The following is a 19,339-nucleotide window of genomic DNA, read 5'->3' on the forward strand; positions in this document are numbered from 1 at the left end:
GAGACATCGGAGTGGTTCATCACACCGAATAAAACCTCTTTGGTCGTCACGCAGCCCTGACGTTACTGTCGGGCGGCCAGTGCTCGCGCGCTGGGTTGGTCTTGTCTTCTCAGTCTTCCTAGGAAGCAAAAATAGTTAGCAGTATTTTCTTAGTCACGTTTCTTCCTCTGGACAGAGGTTGTACTGGGTCATATTTGGTGAGTTTTTATTTTTACCTTGAGGGCATGGCGTTTTATAAATGCGGTATGTATGTAATTTGTGAATAAAACAAAGGAACGCGAGGGAAAGTTGTTCAGATAGTGAACGTTACTACTTCATTTGTTAGTTAAGCTAACTAGCTAACCAGCACCTCCCTTGGTTCTCACCTCTGCTCGGGCCTCGCTGCTAACCTTACTTGGCTATTATTAACCACGTCTGTTCTTACTGCGATACCACAGACAGATTAGTTAATCCGAGGAAGTGACAGTGAGGAGGGCTACTGCGTAGTAGTAGTACACAGCCAGAGGGGAAGCTGTCCCGTATCCATATGGCTAACGCCGACTTTTAACTTGTGGCGGCGGCAGTGTTCCCTGCTGGAGTGTGGATGACATTGCGGAGACTTTTGGACTTGTGGAATTTGCTCGCTTAGCCTACAGCATCTATTGGTTTGTAAATATATCATCAACTACAATCACAGATACTGTATGTGTCAAAGGACGACTGTGTGTTATAATACTGCTGTCAGATTTGTGCCACCTCATCAATATCAAGCTCTCAGCCCGTTAGCTACCTCAGAGAACGAGGTAAGTTCAGTTAACGAGCCACACAAGAGGGCCAAACATTTGACTAAACCGACTAACACTTAAAATCAAAGCAGCTGTGTTCAACAAACCCCGGATTGTTGCATTTTGAGCTTTAGAACAATTATGGGGTGTGACCAGCATTTTTACAATGTTGTTTTTCTTTTTTAGTCAGAGCTTAAAATGTAATTTCTTTTTTTTCCCCCGTTTCCATTCATCAAACTACAAAGTTATTTCAGATTTATATATTAAAGATCAAATCTGATAAGGTTGCTCACTGCACAGTAGATGAACATATACACACCTGTCTTTAAGAATATATTTTCTTTACTCTCGTTAAACCAATATGTGTTCACAAATGGAAGACAGGATGTTCCTGCCAGCAGGGGCCTTCATAATCATCCCTGCAGATGTTTCCTAAGTAAGGAAAAAAGTAGAACATGGATTGGCCTTGGTTAAAAAAAAACAATCCCAGGGAGTGGAAGAAGAAGAAACGGATAATTCTCATTTCTGGAAGCTGCTCATGATTTGGTGGTATTTCATATCCTCTGTGTGTGGGGAAGAAAACAGCATATCTAGACCTAAATTCTGAACAGATTACATGTTTTTCTTAAATTTGATGTTGCTTTCATTATATGGAAAGTTTTTATTAGATGAAAGGTCTTAAGAATTTGTCCTTTTTTCTAAGGTAGCAGATAAAATTACATTTCAACTTTATTTTGGATTTTTGGTTAGTTGAGTCTATGCAAGGTTTTTGTTTTAGAAAATCTTTGCAGCTTTTGTTTTTGTCTCTGTTTTACAGACCACTTTTCTTATGTCTTCAGTGTAGGTTAGAGAAAATGAGAGTAGACCACCCGATCTTAATATAAATTAAATTAAAGTTGTGTATTTTAGATGCATACTGCGTTCTCAAACATTTAAAAATCAATGGCACGACTCTCCCTCCAGTCACAAAGTGTTAGTCGTTGGCAGATTACAGTATTTGGACATTTTTCAATATTAGTGGATCATGTGCAGTGGACTGAAGCAGCTTACCAGCCAAAGCAGCTAAAACTCTAAAGCTCTCAGATGTTTACTTCTACCTATCATTTATCCTTTTTATTATTTTTCTTTTGTCTTGCTTTTGGTTTTTCAAATAAAAAAAATGTTTTCATGTGAAGCAATTTGAGCTGACACTGTCAGAAAAGTGCTCCACAAGTAAAGATAAGATTTGGTTTATACAAAAAAAAAAAAGTATTCAAAATATTGATGACGCTTTTGCAAAGGTTTTCTTTTTACTTGTTTAAAAGGATTCATTTTAGAATTTGATGCATTTAACTATGGAAATGAGTCTCTTTCTGTGTCTCATTCTTTCAACCCCCGGGCATTACTGGGTGTCAGACATGACATCAATCTAAAAGTGTAGCACTGCATAAACTGGGACACAACTGACTGGTTAGCTTTCATTTTCCGTTTAGAACTTTTCTTGCAGAAATGCAAGAGCTTATCCTCTTAATATTTGTGCTGAACTCTTCTACTGTTGCTTTTTTTCAGAAATAAAAGGAATATTTATAAATCTAGCCCAGCTAGTTCTGTGATATACTGTCTATGGTTCTGTGCAATGTTCAACTTTTAAAGTCAGTCATTTCTAGATAACTTGGAGTTTCATGAGTTACATTCTGCAGGAAAAATCTTTCAAGAATTCAAGTTGTTTGCTACCATAAAACAGTCAAATGTTTTGTAAATTTTCTAGTGCTACATCTAGAATTTTACTATGAATCAGTGTATTACTAAGTAAAACTTATTACCTAAAATTAGGCCTGCACAATTAATCACAAATTTATTGTTATCTCGATATCAAGCTGTGCAATACCTATATTGCAAAAGTCAGCGAAGATTGCAATAAATAATAACCTTAAATGTGCTCAAACAATCTTATGGCAGCTTGAAGAATTTAATGAATCAAATAAATCCTGTAAGTGTAATTTAAGTTATGTTGACTTGTATTTAAATTAAACTCTTGCAGTGAAATGGAAATGATCTATTTAGATGTTTTGCTATTTGTTCATGTAGCGCCAGTTATATTGTCATTGCAATATTGATCACTAATATCACAAATTCTGAGTTTTCCTGATATCGTGCAGCCCTACAAAAAGTATTTGCACATCATTATCTATATTACAGTTGTATTTATAGTTTCCCATCATTTGATGTGTGATTGTTAAAGTAAGCTCTCACAAATTTCCAAATAAATCAGAGCTGTGTGCATTTTAACATTGACAAAGTTCAGTGACAAATTGTTTGTTTTGTAAAAACTATTCTGAATTGGTTGCAGACAGCAGCAATACACTGTTCATCAATGCTTTAGATGGGATGCATCTAGCCTGAACCGTCATAAAAGAAACATCAAACTTGCTTCCTCTTTTTTTTTTTTTTCCTGCACCTTTTTCTGCAGATTTTGCGTGGGCATTATGTAACCAATCCATAAAGGATGTTTGTTGGGAATACATTTTTTAGTGGAAATTCAACCTCTGTATAGAAGCTTGATTTAGAATACAAGTAAACCTGTACAAGTCTACTTATGCTCAGTAGTTCACCCAGACTGTTTGCCTGTGTCCAGATAATCTGACAAAATACCATAAACTGGGGCTGTCATGTTTCTAGACTAAGCCTGTTTTAGAAAAGCAGCTATTCAGCTTTAGATCATCTCGGGTTGCAGCAGGATAGAGAAGCTAGAGAGTGATTGTATTATAACGGGCAAACACGGTTCATAACTGCGGCACTGAAGACGGCATGTTCGTTGCAGTCGTCTGGGTATTTTTAGATGTTACTGTGACTTGTATTTTGAGAGAGCTGTTGTCATAATAGAACCGAAATGCCTCGGGTAACAGCATCCCGAAAACAAAATGGTTAAGAATGCCTTAAAGGGATATCTTTGCTGAAAAGATATATAGTCATGTGCAAAAGTCAGTGATCAGCTAAATATTTGCAGTCATGCATCTCAAATCTCAGCTACATGTTGGTTCCTAAGGCTTTCATCAGTTGATATCCATGACAGGACAACTGGAAGAAAACTAAAGCATGTGAACAAATTTAGGACTAAAAAGAATAAAAGAGTCAATTTTTGAGAGAAACTCAGAGTTCTTCCTAATGGAGATCTTGTGGCAAAACCTTTAAAATAATAGGATTTATAAAAACCCAAATTAACCAGAATGAAACTATAACCTTCAAGAGTAATGGGGCAAAATAACTCCCCTATAGTCAGATAAGATGTGATTTTTAGGAGGAGGTCCATGACGATATTCTTTTTGACAACAAAATACAGGCCTTAGTGTAAAGCGTTTTCTTTGCTAAAACACTCAAAACCTGCTCTCGTGTTCATTTGGTGTTGTTGAAAATGTCTTTATTTAAAGATGTACATATGTGGAGTTTAGCATCAAGTTTTGTTTTTCTTTTTCTTCACAGATTTTCTTTTGTCAGCTCCACCTTTCCTCCCTTCTCCCTTTTCCTCTTTTTGTTTTGTTTTATTGCCCAAGTCCTTTTGTTGGAACAAGAACTCTGCAATCAGAGAGCTGTAAAAGTTGACTTTGATGGTCTGGGTTTGAGGGTCTGTACCCACTGACAGACACAAACCCTGTGGGTCAGCTCACTCTTGGAAAGATGAGCACATCCAAGCCCAGTGGGATCAAAGCACCTAGCAAGATAGCTAGGCCGCCTGGACCTGGAGCCGCCAAGACCGCTCCAAGCACAAGTAAGAATTCACACCTGTGGTGGCGGAAGGTGTTTGTTTGTTACACCCTTTAGCTGTAGATTTGTAGAAAACCATTGTGTTGGTAAGAAGCAGGTTTTGTTTATATACGGTATACTTGCCTCCAAAAATCTTTTAAATTGGACGTTGTAATAGATTTTTCTCCTAACTTTTATGTCTGGTTTTTGTCTGTGCTTCACTATCCAAAGTCTGACTTGTGGTTTGTTGTTTAACAACAGTTGAAAACAATACATTTTGTTCAGTGTTAATTCCAATAGGTCAAATCAGAGCTTGCCTGTGTTCTAGTCTAAATATGAAATGTTTACAATGAAGAAATGCTTAAACCTAAGAATTTAACCAACCAGTGTTTAAATTAAAACAAGATTTGTTATTATTCCTAGTCATTGTGAGTTGTTTAAACATCTTTGCCCTCTTTATGATCACAGCTAAAGTTGCTGTTGCAGACAAATCCGCTGTAAGTGCTGTTGGAGAAGATAAAAAGAATGCAGAGGAAAGCTTCCAGGTTGGGGAGCGAGTCTGGGTGAATGGAAATAAGCCCGGTTACATACAGTTTCTCGGAGAGACACAGTTTGCCCCAGGACAGTGGGCAGGAATCGTCCTCGATGAGCCTATTGGAAAGAACGATGGATCTGTGGCAGGAGTCCGCTACTTCCAGTGTGAAGCCCTCAAAGGAATATTTACCCGCCCTTCCAAGCTGTCCCGCACAGAGGGGGAGGCTAACGGGACTCAGACCGCACCACCCTCCCGCGCTGCGTCACCCACTCCTTCAATTGGAAGCGTAGCCTCACACACACCTTCCATTAAACCTGCAACATCATCAAGTGCTCTTGCAGCCAAGAAGGCCGCTTCTGCTCAGCCCGCAAGCAACCTCACGGGAACAAACAGTGAATCCGTCTCCAACCTCTCCGAGGCCGGATCAGTCAAGAAGGGGGAAAGGGAACTGAAGATGGGGGACCGTGTGTTGGTAAAGTTTGATGCAACACCCATTTAAAAAAGTGAATTATATAGCTGTACACTTGAATCCTAGTAAATTCATTTTAACAGAAACATTGCTCTTCAGTCACATTGCTGAAACTGTCGTTAAGACATTTTTATGTTTATTTTATTTATTTTTTAACTCTTAAAAAGTGAGCATCACTGCTTACATTCAGAGTTGATTCTCTCAGTAGTTCCGTGAGCCTGACTGTATGCTAATCCTCCCTTCTCTCGAATTCCTTGTTTTGCCCTTTTTCTGAGTTAGAAAGTTGAGTGACATTGAATAGGAGGAAGTATTATTCATGTCAGTGGAGCTGAAGAGGAAATGTCACAGATCTCACCATTTTCAGCTTTAGCAGTCCTCACAACACTTCCTTTTTCCTTAAAATTTACTGAAACAATGAGGATGATTTGAAATGTTGATCATTTTCCTAGTTATCCACTTTTGCAGAAATTTATCATCAGCAACAAAGCATAATTTTTAAGCTGAGTTTTAAAATGGGCTAATGTTTAGATCATCTCTCCCAGGTGGGCGGTACAAAAGCAGGAGTGGTACGTTTCCTCGGAGAAACAGATTTTGCCAAAGGTGAATGGTGTGGTGTTGAACTTGATGAACCTCTGGGAAAGAACGACGGAGCAGTGGCTGGCACTAGGTACAAAAGTCAAAGAAAGTTTAGATGAGTTGAAGAAAGACATGCACAAACCACTTTTTAAAAAATGAAATCAACATGAACCGAGATTAAAAGTTCTTTTCGTGATGTCTACCAGGTACTTTCAGTGCCAACCCAAGTACGGTTTATTTGCTCCGGTTCACAAAGTCACACGCATCGGCTTTCCCTCCACGACACCAGCCAAAGCAAAAACAACAGTGAGGAAAGTGGTGGCAACACCATCAGGACTGAAGAGAAGCCCGAGTGCCTCATCTGTCAGTACCATGAGCTCAGTGGCATCCTCTGTCAGTGCTAAACCCAGTCGAACAGGCCTGGTGAGACAAAAACCCATTCAGTCACAGCAATGTTGGAAAGTCATATTTTCATCAATTTCAGTAGCTTTACTGTGCTACTTGTTCCTTGTACAGCTAACGGAGACATCATCAAGGTATAATCGAAAGATCTCCGGCACCACCGCCCTGCAGGAGGCCTTAAAGGAGAAGCAACAACATATTGAACAGCTCATGGCTGAAAGGGACATGGAAAGAGCTGAGGTCGCTAAGGCCACAGGCCATGTTGGAGAAATGGAGCAAGAAATCTCATTGCTTAGAGAGGAACAAGAGCAGGTTGGAAGACCCACTGACCTAATTTCACTGTTATGAAATGGGTTTCTCCCTATCTATTTGTGGTTTCCAATACCATTTTATTTTTGTAGATGGAAGCAAAAATGGATCAGCTGCGTGCCATGGTTGAAGCTGCCGACAAAGAGAAGGTGGAGCTGCTTAATCAGCTGGAGGAGGAGCATAGGTAACACCACCCATGCAATCTGATACATCAAAAGGATGTGGTCAGACCGGGACAGTCTGCTAGACTCTATTCAACTGGGTGTGGAATGCCGAAACATTAATTGGATTTAGTTTTCACTGGACTTTTAAGTGTGCTTCGATGATGTGGTCATTGATGTGAATGTAGGGCAAAGCACTTAATGCTGTGAGGATACTGTAGAAACAACAGTCTGCTTAGTTTTTGTATTGCGCACATCTAGTTAAAAAAATATACATAAGAGACTTTATTTTTGTAAGTATAAAGACATTAAAGGTGGCTCCAGTCTTCTGTAGAACAATAAATATGTTGATCCGTTTTCTTTTGAAGTCTATTGGTTAAAAGCCATAAGAGAAAAGAAATAACAATATGACGATAGAGATGACAATAAAAATTAAATTAAGTACTTCAAATACTGGTAGTCTTTTCTAGAAATAGTAAAACATTTTGTTATTCTTGTTAATTTATTTCATTGTATTTTTTTCTTTTTATACAGGAAGGTGGAGGACCTTCTGTTTCGTGTTGAAGAAGCTTGCATTACAAAGGGAGATCTTGAGGTAACCATGTGACTGAATCCTTGTATCTGCAGCTTTAATGTTTTATGAAAAGACATTGGCAGTAAAATGTAATGCACTGTTGATGTGTTTTCTATTTTTTATTTTAATGTGGGTTTTAATCTGCATTAAAATAATTTAACTTTCATAAGTCTGGAAATTTTTCATCTCACTATTTTTCACATTTATGATAACTACAAGATAAGCTAGCTCAAAATCACTTAACATCTATTGTCACAACTTTTAGTTGTAATAACCACCCACTTTACTCTGTACCTTTTTAGGTCCCAAGGGAAGCTTCTTTAGTGTTGTGCTATCAAATGGATCCTATAATAGAAGAAAATGTTCAAAAAGGACATTTTCTACTGTTTTTTTTACCTTTGGCTCAAAAATATGTGTTTTCTCTTTAAATGCATGTCCTGCAGTTCATGCGTTTCAAAACAAGAGGGAAAAAAGGGAATGAGCAGGTCAAAGAAAAAATTCTTTTCTTGAATTTTCCGCTGTGTAGGGTTTAATATTTTTTTCCTCCTCGTTTGTGCCCTCTCGTCTCCTTCTTTCATGTTGGTCCAGTGCTCTCAGCATGGCACCACTGAAATGCTCCCTTGTTTTTACACTACTCAGTCACAAACCTAAATTTGCCCTGCCTACTACAGCAGAAGATTAAACCACAATTTCAAAGTTTAAAGGTAGTTTGTCTAGAAATAATCCATGGCCTGCCTGTAGTTTAGAGGTAAGATGGACAATAAAGTACCGTATATACATTAGTCACAAGTCTTGCACACGGTTTTGGTATCAAATATTGTCTTATGAGCAAAGAGAGAAAGCAGTGTGCACTTATCCAAATTCAGAAGATGACTTTGTTGTATCTCACACCTCCTCTTTGAACCACAGAGGTGTGAAATGCCACTGAGGAACATGGACGTCATGTTATGGATGTCTGTTGAAAATAGACCTGCACTGCCTTCTCTCCAGGCCTGGCTAAAGCCACTGAACTCAATCTGTCCGTGGTTTGTCAGATTTTCCTAACAGTTTGCTTTGTTCACCAGGTTCACTTTTGCATGATGACTTTTTAACTGCCCTATAAAACCAAACTCATCCTGCATACCCAGAATATGTGCCCCCTTCTTTTGCTGCTTGTTTTTTTGTGTTGTCGTCCATCCATTCCCAGTAATCCCTACCTACCTGCAGCTGTTTTACAGCTTTGGCACAACATTTCTGCATGCACAATTTTTAAAGTCAATTGCATTTATTCACCACTCACCACATGCACCCACCACACTTTCTCATAAAGAAAAAAAACAAACAAACACATTTTAAACAAAGCACACGCAAACACACTCACCCCCTCTCCTGTTTCCCTCCCTCTCTGTCTGCGTCGGGCTGGCATGTGATGGTGGCACTGGTGTGTTCTCTTCCTCTCCCCCTTGTTTACTAACAGACGCAGACCAGACTGGAGCATGCCCACATTAAGGAGCTTGAACAGAGCCTTCTCTTTGAAAAGACCAAAGCTGAGAAACTCCAAAGAGAGTTAGAAGACACTAGGGTAATGGATTCTGCTCTGGGGTGGGGGATGCTTTGGGAAAGGGGGCCTGAGTGAAGTTTACTGGCTGAAATGTTTTCAAAGTTCTGACGGGTGCCAGTCATTAACCAGTTTTTATTTTTCCTGGGCTTGCGGTGACTGAACTCTACACATTCTTTTCCATTTGGAAGTATACCACTCTTCATATAAACATCACTTATCTATAGATTTTGAATTTCTTTGAACATATTTTTGTTCTTTAAACAAGTTTTTTTTAAACAAATTAAAAAAAAGCACCAAATAGGAAAAAAAAAACAATTTTTCCCATTTGAACAAAAGCTGGGGGCGGTGGCCTTCCCAAAATTTGTCAGTAATTTGCCTAGCGTGGGCTCACTTTTGCTTTTATTGGAATCACTGCTTAACCAGACAGACAATCCTTCCCCTTGTCCAGAGCTAATCATGTTCCTAATTTTCCTGTGTTTTTTTCCTCCTGTCCTTCCTGGCATCCATTTGTCCTACTTATTTGGTGTGCCTACATTTTACTAGTCAAAATTCTGCTCTGCCTCACAGGCTATGCACCCCAATGTCCTCTATCATTGTCATACAGCGAGGCCAAGAAGTATTTGAACCCCCTGTGATTTAGCAAGTTCTCCCACTTAGGAAACATTTAGGGGTCTTACCTTTTCCTCTTAGGTCCATGTCCATTGTGAGAGACATGATCTAAAGAAATATGGAAATCATATCGCATGATTTAAAAAAAAAAAACAAAAAAAAATTTAATTTGTATGCTACTGCTCCAAATAAGTATTTGAACACCTATCAGCTGGAATTCTGATCCTGAAAGACCTGTTGGTCCACCTTTTCAATAGTCCATCTGCACTCCACTTATAGTCCTAAATTAAAAATACCTGTTTTAGGTCTTTAGCTGCATAAAGACAACTGTCTACCCCAAACAATCACTCAGACTCCCAACTACTAACGTGGTCAAGACCAAAGTTGTGTCCAAAGACACCAGAAACAAAATTGTGGAGCTCCACAAGCCTGGAAAGGGCTACGGGGCAGTTGCCAAGCAGCTTGGTGAAAAAAAAACATCCATTGTTGCAGCAAATATTGAAACATCCACTGTTGGAGCAAATATTTGAAAATGGAAGAAGCCAAAAATGACTGTCAATTTCCCTTGAACTGAGGCTCCACGCAAGATCTGACCTTGTGGGGGTCTCAGTGATTAAGAAAGGTGAGGACTCACCCAGAACTACTCCAGAAGAGCTGGTCAATGACCTGAATTTAGCTGGGACCACTGTTTCCAAGGTGACTCTTGATAATTCACTCAGACGCCATGGTTTGAAAGCGCGCATGGCACGGAAGGTTCACCTGCTTAACCAATGACCGTTTGGAAGATCCATAGGAGTCATGGGAAAAAGTCATGTGGTCAGATGAGACCAAAATATAACCTTTTGGTCTTAATTTCGCTTGCTCTGTTTGGAGCAAGAAGAATGATTACTACCATCCCTACTGTAAAAGCATGGGGGTGGTAGCATCATGCTATGGGGGTGTTTTTCTGCACACGGGACAGGATTGTTGCACTGTATTAAGGAGAAGATGGCCGGGGCCATGTATTGAGAGATTTTGAGGAACAACCTCCTTCCCTCAGTTGGAGCATTGAAGTTGGGTCGTGACTGGGTCTTCTGACATGACAATGTCCTGAAGCACACAGCCAGGAGAACCAAGTAGTGGCTCTGTAGAAGCATATCAAGGTTCTGGAGTGGCCTAGCCAGACCGCAATCCAATAGAAAATCTTTGGAGGGAGCTTAAACTGTGTTTCCCAGCGACCACCCAGAAAACTGACTGATCTAGAAAAATTCTGTGTGGAGTGGCCCAAAATCCTTCCTGCTGTGAGTGCAAACCTAATGAAAAACTACAGGAAACGTCTTACCTGTTTAACTGAAAACAAAGCCTACTGTACCAAATATTAACATTGATTTTCTCAGGTCTTCAAATACTTATTTAAAGCAGTAGCATACAAATAATCTTTTTTAAATCATGCAATGTGATTTCCAGATTTTTTTATTTTTTAGATTATGTCTCTGACAGTGGACATGCAGCTAAGATGAAAATTAAAGACCCCCTTCGTGATTTCTAAGTGGGAGAGTTTACAAAACTTAGTGTTTCAAAACTTATTTGCCTCACCGTAAGTAGGAAAGACTGTTCAGTCTTTGTAACCCGAGTGAAAAGAATTGTTAAAGTTAAAGTGTATGATTTAGCATTTAACAAATTCTCGATTTATAAAGTAGTTTAACTGATGAGTCGTGGCTATTTGTATAACTATGCTAATATATTTCCAAATTTATTCATTTTGTTAAATAATTTGAGGAAAAATGTGATTGAGTGCAAACTTGTAGCTGAGATCAGTGTTTGGACAGTGCCCTTTATAACCACAAGAGGTCAGTATAGTTCCTCTTTAGAGAATCAAATGTTTTTTTTATATATTATTATTATAATTTTTTTTTTTTACTAGATATTTTTAGCCGTAAAATTTGGTGTTTGGTGATTTTATTTTGAATTCTTCAAGCATCCATACTGGAAGCATTTGAAAAAGTGCTGTTTCTATTTTAAAGGTTGCCACTGTGTCTGAAAGATCACGTATAATGGAGCTTGAAAGGGACCTGTCTTTACGAACCAGAGAGGTAGCCGACCTGCAGCTGCGCGTTGGGATTCAGCAGAGCTCCGAAGGCTCTAAGCCTGATCTCTCTCCTTTACTGGAAGAGATAAAGTCACTCAGAGATCAGCTGGCAGCTCAAGAAGCTAAATGGAAAGAAGATGTTGGGAAATACAAAGAAAAGATAGGTCAAGAGAAACTCCATTCTGAAGCTCTTGCCCAGCTTCAAGCTGCAACGATGAGGCTGTCTAGTGACAAAGAGCAGTTGGAGATGCGTCTAAGCCAGGCTGAAAAGGAAAATGCTGACTCTGTTGAGCTTTGGCGTTCCAAGTTGGATTCTGCCATTGCTTGTCATCAACAAGCCATGGAGGAACTGAAAGTGTCTTTGAGTAAAGGGTCAGATGCCCAGACAGAAGAGCTTGTGGAAACCAAAAGTGCATTAGAAAAGCTCAAGATGCAGTACATGTCCGCTCTTGAAGAGGCAGCTGCCAAACATCAAGCTGCTACCTCAGCCTGGACTCAGGAGATGGAGGAGCTGAAGACGCAGCTTTTTTCATTAACCGAAGACAAGGAGCGGCTGGAGGAGACGCTGCGATCCAGTATCGAAAAAGTAGAAGAGCAGCATCTTGTGGAGATGGAAGATGTTCTTGGAAAGCTTCATGCTGCTGAAATTAGGGTCAAAGAACTTGAGGAGAAAGATGCAAGGCTGGCACAAGACACTCAAGACAAGGACAGAGAAACCAAAGAGCAAATGGCAGAAATGAAGGCTTTGCAGAGTCAACTGCAGAAAGCAAATCAGGAGCTTGAAGGTCTGAAGAGCAAGTTAGAAGATGTGCAGAATCATGGAAACAACCAGGTTATCAAGGCAAGTTCGTAAATCCCATTTTCAGACTTGCCATTCATTGACTTCTATATGTTTTTGAGTGAAGGTTTAATTTTGTTTTACATGTGTGGCAGGTTGGTGAAATGAGCTCTCAGCTGGAGGAAAAACAGCAGGAAGTCCTCACTTTACAGCAGAGTCTTCTCACAGCAAATCAGAAGAATGAAACCCTGGAACAAGAGTTTGAAGCCCTGGTGAGGCTTTTGGCTTGATGTTTAGAACTTGCTTCTATAAATGCACTAGAGCTTTTCTTTACAGGGAAAAAAAGTTTAGTTAGATTTTCTTTGGTGTAACAAAATAAAATCTGGACTGAAATGTGAAGATCTAACTATTGTCAAAGAAATGGTTCAAATAGGAATTAGAAAGCAGATTTTTTATTTTTTTTTGCTAAAGAATGGTTTTAAATTTAATGTGAAAATATTCCCCAGCTGTTTGAGCAGGTGCCATTAAAAAGCCTGAAGTCATCATATGTCTGTTTAGGTTCCTATTCAATTTCTAATCTTCCTCTGCATGTTTTTCTGGATTTCTTCAAATTTTTGCTTATGCTGTGAGCACCTGGTTTAGCCAATAACACAATTTTGTTTCTCACCCTGACCTTTACAGCCATCTTTAGTGACACTTTTGTCACATAGCTTCATTTATAGTAGTATTACAAAAATCATGTTTTTTTTTTTGTTTTTTTTGCCTACAGAAGCAGAAATTGACAGACAGCACAGATGAGATGACTAAATCTGCACAAATTCTACACGGTAAGTCATTTGTTTTTTTAGCTCTTCAAAGAGAAAAAATATATCCTTTATCTTTATTTTTTTAATTATTAGTAAATGCTTTTTCTTTTCTGCAGAAAAACTTGAAATTCTTCATCAGAAGGAAAACGAGTGCACATCATTAACCACAGAACTGGAGTCGCACAGAAGCCAACTTGCTGGTGAGCCAACAGAACTGCTTTGTTCTGCGTATAACATTTACTGTCGAGCTCATTTGTAATTTTGATTTTTGTTGTATTATCTTGACTCTTTAAAGAAATTGATCCTTTTTTCCAGGGATGGAAAGGAAGTTGAGGGCTGGGGATGAAAAGCTTGAGCAGCTTCTAAAGGACAAAAATAAGCTAGAAAACGACATTTCTGAGATGATGAAGGCATCTGGTGACAGCTCTGTACAGTTGACGAAAATGAATGAAGACCTTATGCAGAAAGAAAGGTGACACTGTTCATCCAGTCATTTACCCCTTACCTCTAATTCTTAATTTTTCAAATTTTTTTATTTTTTACAATTTTCTTACTAAAATAAAAGTGGAGCTATAGTTAAAAACATATTGAAATATTTTTCTTTTTATTGTTTAATAGGAGATTGGAGGAATTGCAGAATCAGCTTGCAGAAGCGAAGGAGAAAGTTGCACAAGCGAATGAAATGCTCCAACAAGAACTATCAAGTAAAGAGCAGCAGATAAAAGAAACCAAAGATGCACATCTTAATCAAATAAGTAGTCTTCAGGAAAAGATCACAACCATGGTCAGTATTTTCAGATGATCATACATTTTAGATTCTTCAAAATCCAGCTAGACAGAAACATTTCTAAAATTACTTTAAACTGGTTTCTCCCTGTGATTTTAAAATATGTCACAGAAAATGTGGAAAAGACTTTTCTTTCCCAATTAAATTTCTCATTTAGCATTTTCTGGGGATTTTACTAGAGAAATGAAGGTAAGCCTTCTAGAAAGGAGTCATAAATTCTTAAAATTTGAACATTTTTCATTACATAACCCAAAAATCTGAATGAAGTAGAAAAAGGGTCTTATCAAGAATTCTTATTTTAAGAAGAAAATTCAAGTCACTAAGACATGTTTTCTTAAACTAAGAGTCTTTTTGCCATTAAAGGCGTAAGAATTTTTTTTGTAAAGAAAATAAAACAATTTTTCTTAAAACTATGGTTTGTCTTAAGATTTAGTTTGTGCTGTGTGTAAAAAAGAAAAAGAAAAAGCTTAGCCGCATTGGTCATTGGCTGAAAAAAATGTACATATGATTTTGTTTTAGGAGAAAAATTTGGCAGAGAAGGACGCTTTTGTTGTGGAGCTGAAGGCTTCCCAGGAGAAATCCCTGACTCAAGCATCAGCGCTTCATGTGAAGGAGCTTGAGACGCTTCAAAGTCAGGTTGACAAATTAAACCAGGAGCTTTCTTCCTCCAAGGAAAAAACGGAACACTTGAAGAAGATGGTGTCTGACCTGCAGCCTTACAAAGAGAGGAGTCAGGTAAGAAGTCTTTCTTTTCTCATGTTTTTATGGCTTTTGTTGGTCATTGCTTATATACTTGCCTTCAACAGGACTCGACTTAAAGGCATTGATACTTTAACCCCCCCTCTAAATTGTTTATAAATTCCAAAAGATCTTTTAAATTAAAGGTTTTTATGTATTTATGAAAGTTTCAGGTTGCTGAAAAACATGACCAGTTATCAACAAATCAAGTATTTACTCCTGAGTTACATCGCCTGCAACAATGGATTCAGTAATGGTTTAGACTTGTTGAATTCTTCTTCAGATCACTATGTCATTAGAAGATTTAAGACTTTTATGACTTCCAGAAGAGAACTATATCACAGGACTGCCCAATCTGGATCCACATGATCTACCACCCTGCCTGTTTTTCAGCTCTCCCAGCACTTCTTGCTGCTAATTACCTGGATCCGATGTGTTTGGTCAGTCAGAACTAGGAGACACCTGAATCAGCCAATCAGCAGAAAGTGGTTCAGAGTGAACTGCAAAATGAGCAGGGAGGTAGATCTTGAGAACCAAGATTGTGCAGCTCTGCTGTAGCATCACAGTGTGGTTTAAAAAAGAACTGTACCCACTAGATTTTCAGGGGGGAAAAAATACAGATTCACTTTGCTTTTTGGTTTTAAGGATATTTCTTCTTATTTTGTGTCAAGTTGAACATAAATATGAAAGTTATATATTTAGCTGAAGTTATATTAACCCAGTAAAACCGGAGCTGTTGTTGCTGATATCTAAATTACGCACGCTCTTAACATAACACTTCGACCTTTTACGTGATATTCGAGAATCGGCTGATTCTGGCGCAGAGAAAATCACCTTTTCATATCGGCTTTGCACCGATACGCAGCACTTTACAATCATAAAGTGTTGCTGCTTTTCTCTGACAGAATCAGCGGATTTACGTTGACTGTGTAAGAACTTCCCTACTGTAAAGTGTTGCATATCTGAGCAAGGCTGCTTTTTTGCCCTTCAGAATCCACTGGAATTACATTAAATGGTTGTAGAGTTATATTAGTCTGACTGGAGCTAAAGTTCTGGTGTTAAAAGGCTAAAGATATCCACATTTTACTAAGCCATTTGTTCATCCTAAAGCAAAATGTTCTCTTAGTAAATCAAACTTAAAATAAACAAATCCTTGCTGCTCCTCAACAGAATAATCAGTTTAAAGGTTCACTGACTTACAGTGAACCATTACTCCAAAATGTTCACAATTATGTATATTCAGCTTGATGTCAATATTCACCAGCTCAAAGAAATGTTCTGGGACTTTTCTAGACATTTGGTCATTAATGCCTAACCTTCCATTCAACTACATGCACTTATATGGTGGATGATGAGAGGAAAATGGTCCCCTTTTTACCTTTTAAGAAGTACTGTTTTGGGTGCTGGTTTGCTTCCTTCATTTTTGATGCTTTTGCAGCTTAACCTGCTCATTTGCATTTCACGCGTCTCCATATCTGGTTGGTTTGTTTTGTATTCAGTCATGCTTTTTTTTCTGTGATTATACATATATCCCTGCTATTTTTTTTTTCACTTTCCCCCCAGTGTCTTTCTGCTGAGCTTGAATCCTGCAAGCATGATGTTGATCGTTTGTCCGTAAAGGTGGAAAACCAGACCTTAGATCTGGAAAAAAAACAAAAAGAGTTTCAGGAAATCCAAACAGAAAAAGACGACCTGGAAAAACAGCTTTTAAATGTGCAAACTAAGCTTTGTGCTCATGAAAGTAGTTACAAAGAGCTTTTAGTACAGAATGAAAATCTGGTAGCAACCAGAGATGATCTTTTGAAAATGCACGAGGAACTACTCACCATAAAGAGGAACTCAAGTGAAGAGATTATTTCAAAGAATCGGGAACTTGAGGAGCTCAAACTCGTTCTTCAGAAAGTGCAGACTGAATGCAAAGAGCTTCAGGGTAGTAAAGCTGAACAATTGGCCCAAATTGAGGAGCTTCGAATGCAAGATGCAGAAAAAAAGGACTTTATTTTAAAGCTTCAACAGGACAGCCAGCAAAGAGAAGCTAAAAATAAGAAACTAAATGAGGACTACGAAGATGTCTGCAAAGAGAAGAAACATCTCGAAGAGGCCCTTAGTGAAAACAAATCCAAGTTCACAAAAGAAATAGAAAATGTAGTATCTGAAAGAGATGTTGCTAGAGACGCTCTGAAATCTGTTGATGCTAAAAAGGCTGAGATGCAGGAAAAACTCAACACTCTTAACGTTGAAAAAGAAGATCTTACAATGAAGAACACTCAGCTCCAGACATCCACAGAAATTCTAACAAAAGAAAAAGATGAGATGGCTTCTCAAATCAAAGCTTTTGGGTTGGACACTGACACTCTTAAGATGGAGAAAGAGGAGCTTCAGAAAAAGCTCAGTCTCACAAAGAAAGACCTGGAGGGCTCTGTGCGTGAATGTGAAGAACTCAGAGCTTCTAAGAATGGCCTGGCCCAGATGCTGGAGGAGCTCAAGACGAGCAGTAAAGTCACAGACTCTGAGAAACTTCAGCTTCTGCAGGAGAAAGAAGACCTGCTCTCATTCCAAAGAAAAGTATCTAACGAGAAAGAGGAGCTCCTCAGAGAGATTCAGGAATTAAAAGACAAGCTTGAGGTCACGACACACCACTTGTCAGATTCTAATGAGAAGTTTAAAGAAGTGGTATCCTCTTTGGAGCAAGAGAAGCAAGCTTTCCTCCTCCAAAATTCTGAAACTGAGATGGCTTTGCATGATCTGAGAAAAGACAAGATGAGCCTGGAGTCGGCTCTGGAGCAGCAGAAAATGAATTATGAGTGTTTAGCTGTGGAGAAGAAAGAGCTGGAGGAGAAGCAGGCAAAGGATCTCCGTGAGAAAAATGATCTTTCTCTTGAACGTGACAAGCTGGCTAATGACATCCAAACAGTCAGGGACCAACTAGATGGGGTCAACAGAATCAATGCCGACCTTGTTCAGGACAAGTCCCATTTAGCAGTATTAATGGAGGACATCAAAAGCCGAAGAGATGAGCTGGAAGCGGAGACGGCTGCTTTGAAACAGGAAAGGGCCGACCTACATACGGAACTGCAGAAGCATTTGTCTGAAGGCGAAAGTCTCCGAAAGGGCAACACTGAACTTGCAGAAAAGCATACTAAGCTCAAAGATGACCTAGAGAAATCAGCTTCACAGGTAGATGACCTTAAAAAAGAAAACTTGCATCTTCAGTCGCTGCAGACAGAAGTCGACAGAAAACTGCAGCTGTTGCAGTCGGAGAACCAGGTTCTGATTGATGAGGTCCAGGAGTTCAAAAACCAGCTTAAAACAGTGTCTGATGCCAAACGGTCTGTTGAAAAGCAGCTTCAGGCTGAATCCAGTGAACGGAAAGATGCCATCTCTGTCAAAGACGGCCTTTCCAAGCAAATTGAGGAGCTGCAGATAACTTTGACTAAAGTCACAGAGGAAAGGGAAGCCATCTCGTCCAACCTTAAGAAAGCAGACAAACAAAAGGAGTCTCTTATGGTGGACATTGAGGATTTGAAAACGCAACTGAAGCAGCAAGAAGAAGAAAAGGAGAATCTGACAAAAGAGAGAGAACAGCTCTTATCTAAGCTTGAAGAGATGGACCAAAAGATAACTTTGCTCACCAAGATGAAAGAGGACCTGTCATCTGGAGAGAACAACTTCAAGCAGGAGATTTTGACTCTTCGTACAGATCAAGACAGCTGGCTCTCAGAGCGATCTAGGTTGCAGGAAGAAGTGAAGAGTTTGAAAGAGAGTGTGAACCAACTAGAGGCTGATAATAAGATTCAACAACAGGAAAGGGAAAGCCTAGAAAAACGGTGCAAAGATGCTCTCTCAGAAGCATCGGTTTCAGCTGCTATGAAAGAAGACATGTCCTCCAGCATCTCCCGTCTCAGAGCGCAGCAGGATGCCACGCAACAGGAAAGGGATGAAGCCGCCCAGCAAGTCAGGGAGCTTGAGTCGCAACTAAAAAATGCCATTTCTAAACAGCTTGAGGTATTTCTCATCTGTTCTAAATGATTTACACTTTTAGAGTTGCTGGGGCTCTGTCACCCTGTCACTGCATGTTTTCTTCTTTCTTTTTGTCTCCCTCTCGTTTTACATTCTTGTCCTAACTTTCATCTTCCATTAACTAACAGCTGGTTACTAAACCCAGCTTCTTCCTGTGGGCTTATAACGCGATTTGATGCTAGACAAAATTCCCATCAACTGCACAGGATCACACACTGCTAGACAAAACTTCGATAAACGTTTTTTTTTTTTAAATTTGATTTGTTGATGTAGTTCTTTTCAGTGTCCGTTCTGAGACCACAGGTTTTTATATCTGGACAGTAATTAAGTTTTCCCTTCTTGTAAAATTTAGGTTTAATTGCCAACAGAAAATGTACTAAAATCATAATGTTTTGGCAATTTAGTTTATAAATTTGTATTTAAAACAGCTACGCACGTTGTTAATTTATTCAAAAGTATGAGTGGGAGATCATTGGTTGATGC

At 39.0% G+C, this 19,339-nt stretch overlaps 1 protein-coding gene across 7 annotated transcripts in view; it reads left to right on the top strand.

The window, feature by feature from the left end:
• The window catches only part of clip1a (CAP-GLY domain containing linker protein 1a), a 26,123-nt gene continuing 6,784 nt past the window's right edge, over positions 1 to 19,339 (top strand). Inside the window, exons 1-17 of one of the 7 annotated variants that reach the window (XM_011479116.4) lie at positions 1 to 197; positions 4,224 to 4,509; positions 4,953 to 5,491; positions 6,031 to 6,155; positions 6,271 to 6,487; positions 6,581 to 6,778; positions 6,868 to 6,959; positions 7,471 to 7,531; positions 8,967 to 9,071; positions 11,663 to 12,568; positions 12,661 to 12,777; positions 13,275 to 13,332; positions 13,428 to 13,511; positions 13,627 to 13,783; positions 13,930 to 14,095; positions 14,618 to 14,833; positions 16,400 to 18,841. In XM_011479116.4, coding sequence (XP_011477418.1) covers positions 4,419 to 4,509; positions 4,953 to 5,491; positions 6,031 to 6,155; positions 6,271 to 6,487; positions 6,581 to 6,778; positions 6,868 to 6,959; positions 7,471 to 7,531; positions 8,967 to 9,071; positions 11,663 to 12,568; positions 12,661 to 12,777; positions 13,275 to 13,332; positions 13,428 to 13,511; positions 13,627 to 13,783; positions 13,930 to 14,095; positions 14,618 to 14,833; positions 16,400 to 18,841 — 5,574 coding nt within the window. In that variant the 5' untranslated portion in view covers positions 1 to 197; positions 4,224 to 4,418. Of the gene's footprint in view, positions 783 to 4,223; positions 4,510 to 4,952; positions 5,492 to 6,030; positions 6,156 to 6,270; positions 6,488 to 6,580; positions 6,779 to 6,867; positions 6,960 to 7,470; positions 7,532 to 8,966; positions 9,072 to 11,662; positions 12,569 to 12,660; positions 12,778 to 13,274; positions 13,333 to 13,427; positions 13,512 to 13,626; positions 13,784 to 13,929; positions 14,096 to 14,617; positions 14,834 to 16,399; positions 18,842 to 19,339 lie in introns of all 7 variants that reach the window. The other 6 variants (XM_078953013.1, XM_078953014.1, XM_078953018.1 and 3 more) reach the window with 6 other exon arrangements.

Source organism: Oryzias latipes, chromosome 9, assembly GCF_053564925.1.
Source record: "Oryzias latipes strain Hd-rR chromosome 9, Olatipes_Hd-rR_3.1".
In the NCBI taxonomy this organism is placed as follows: domain Eukaryota; kingdom Metazoa; phylum Chordata; class Actinopteri; order Beloniformes; family Adrianichthyidae; genus Oryzias; species Oryzias latipes.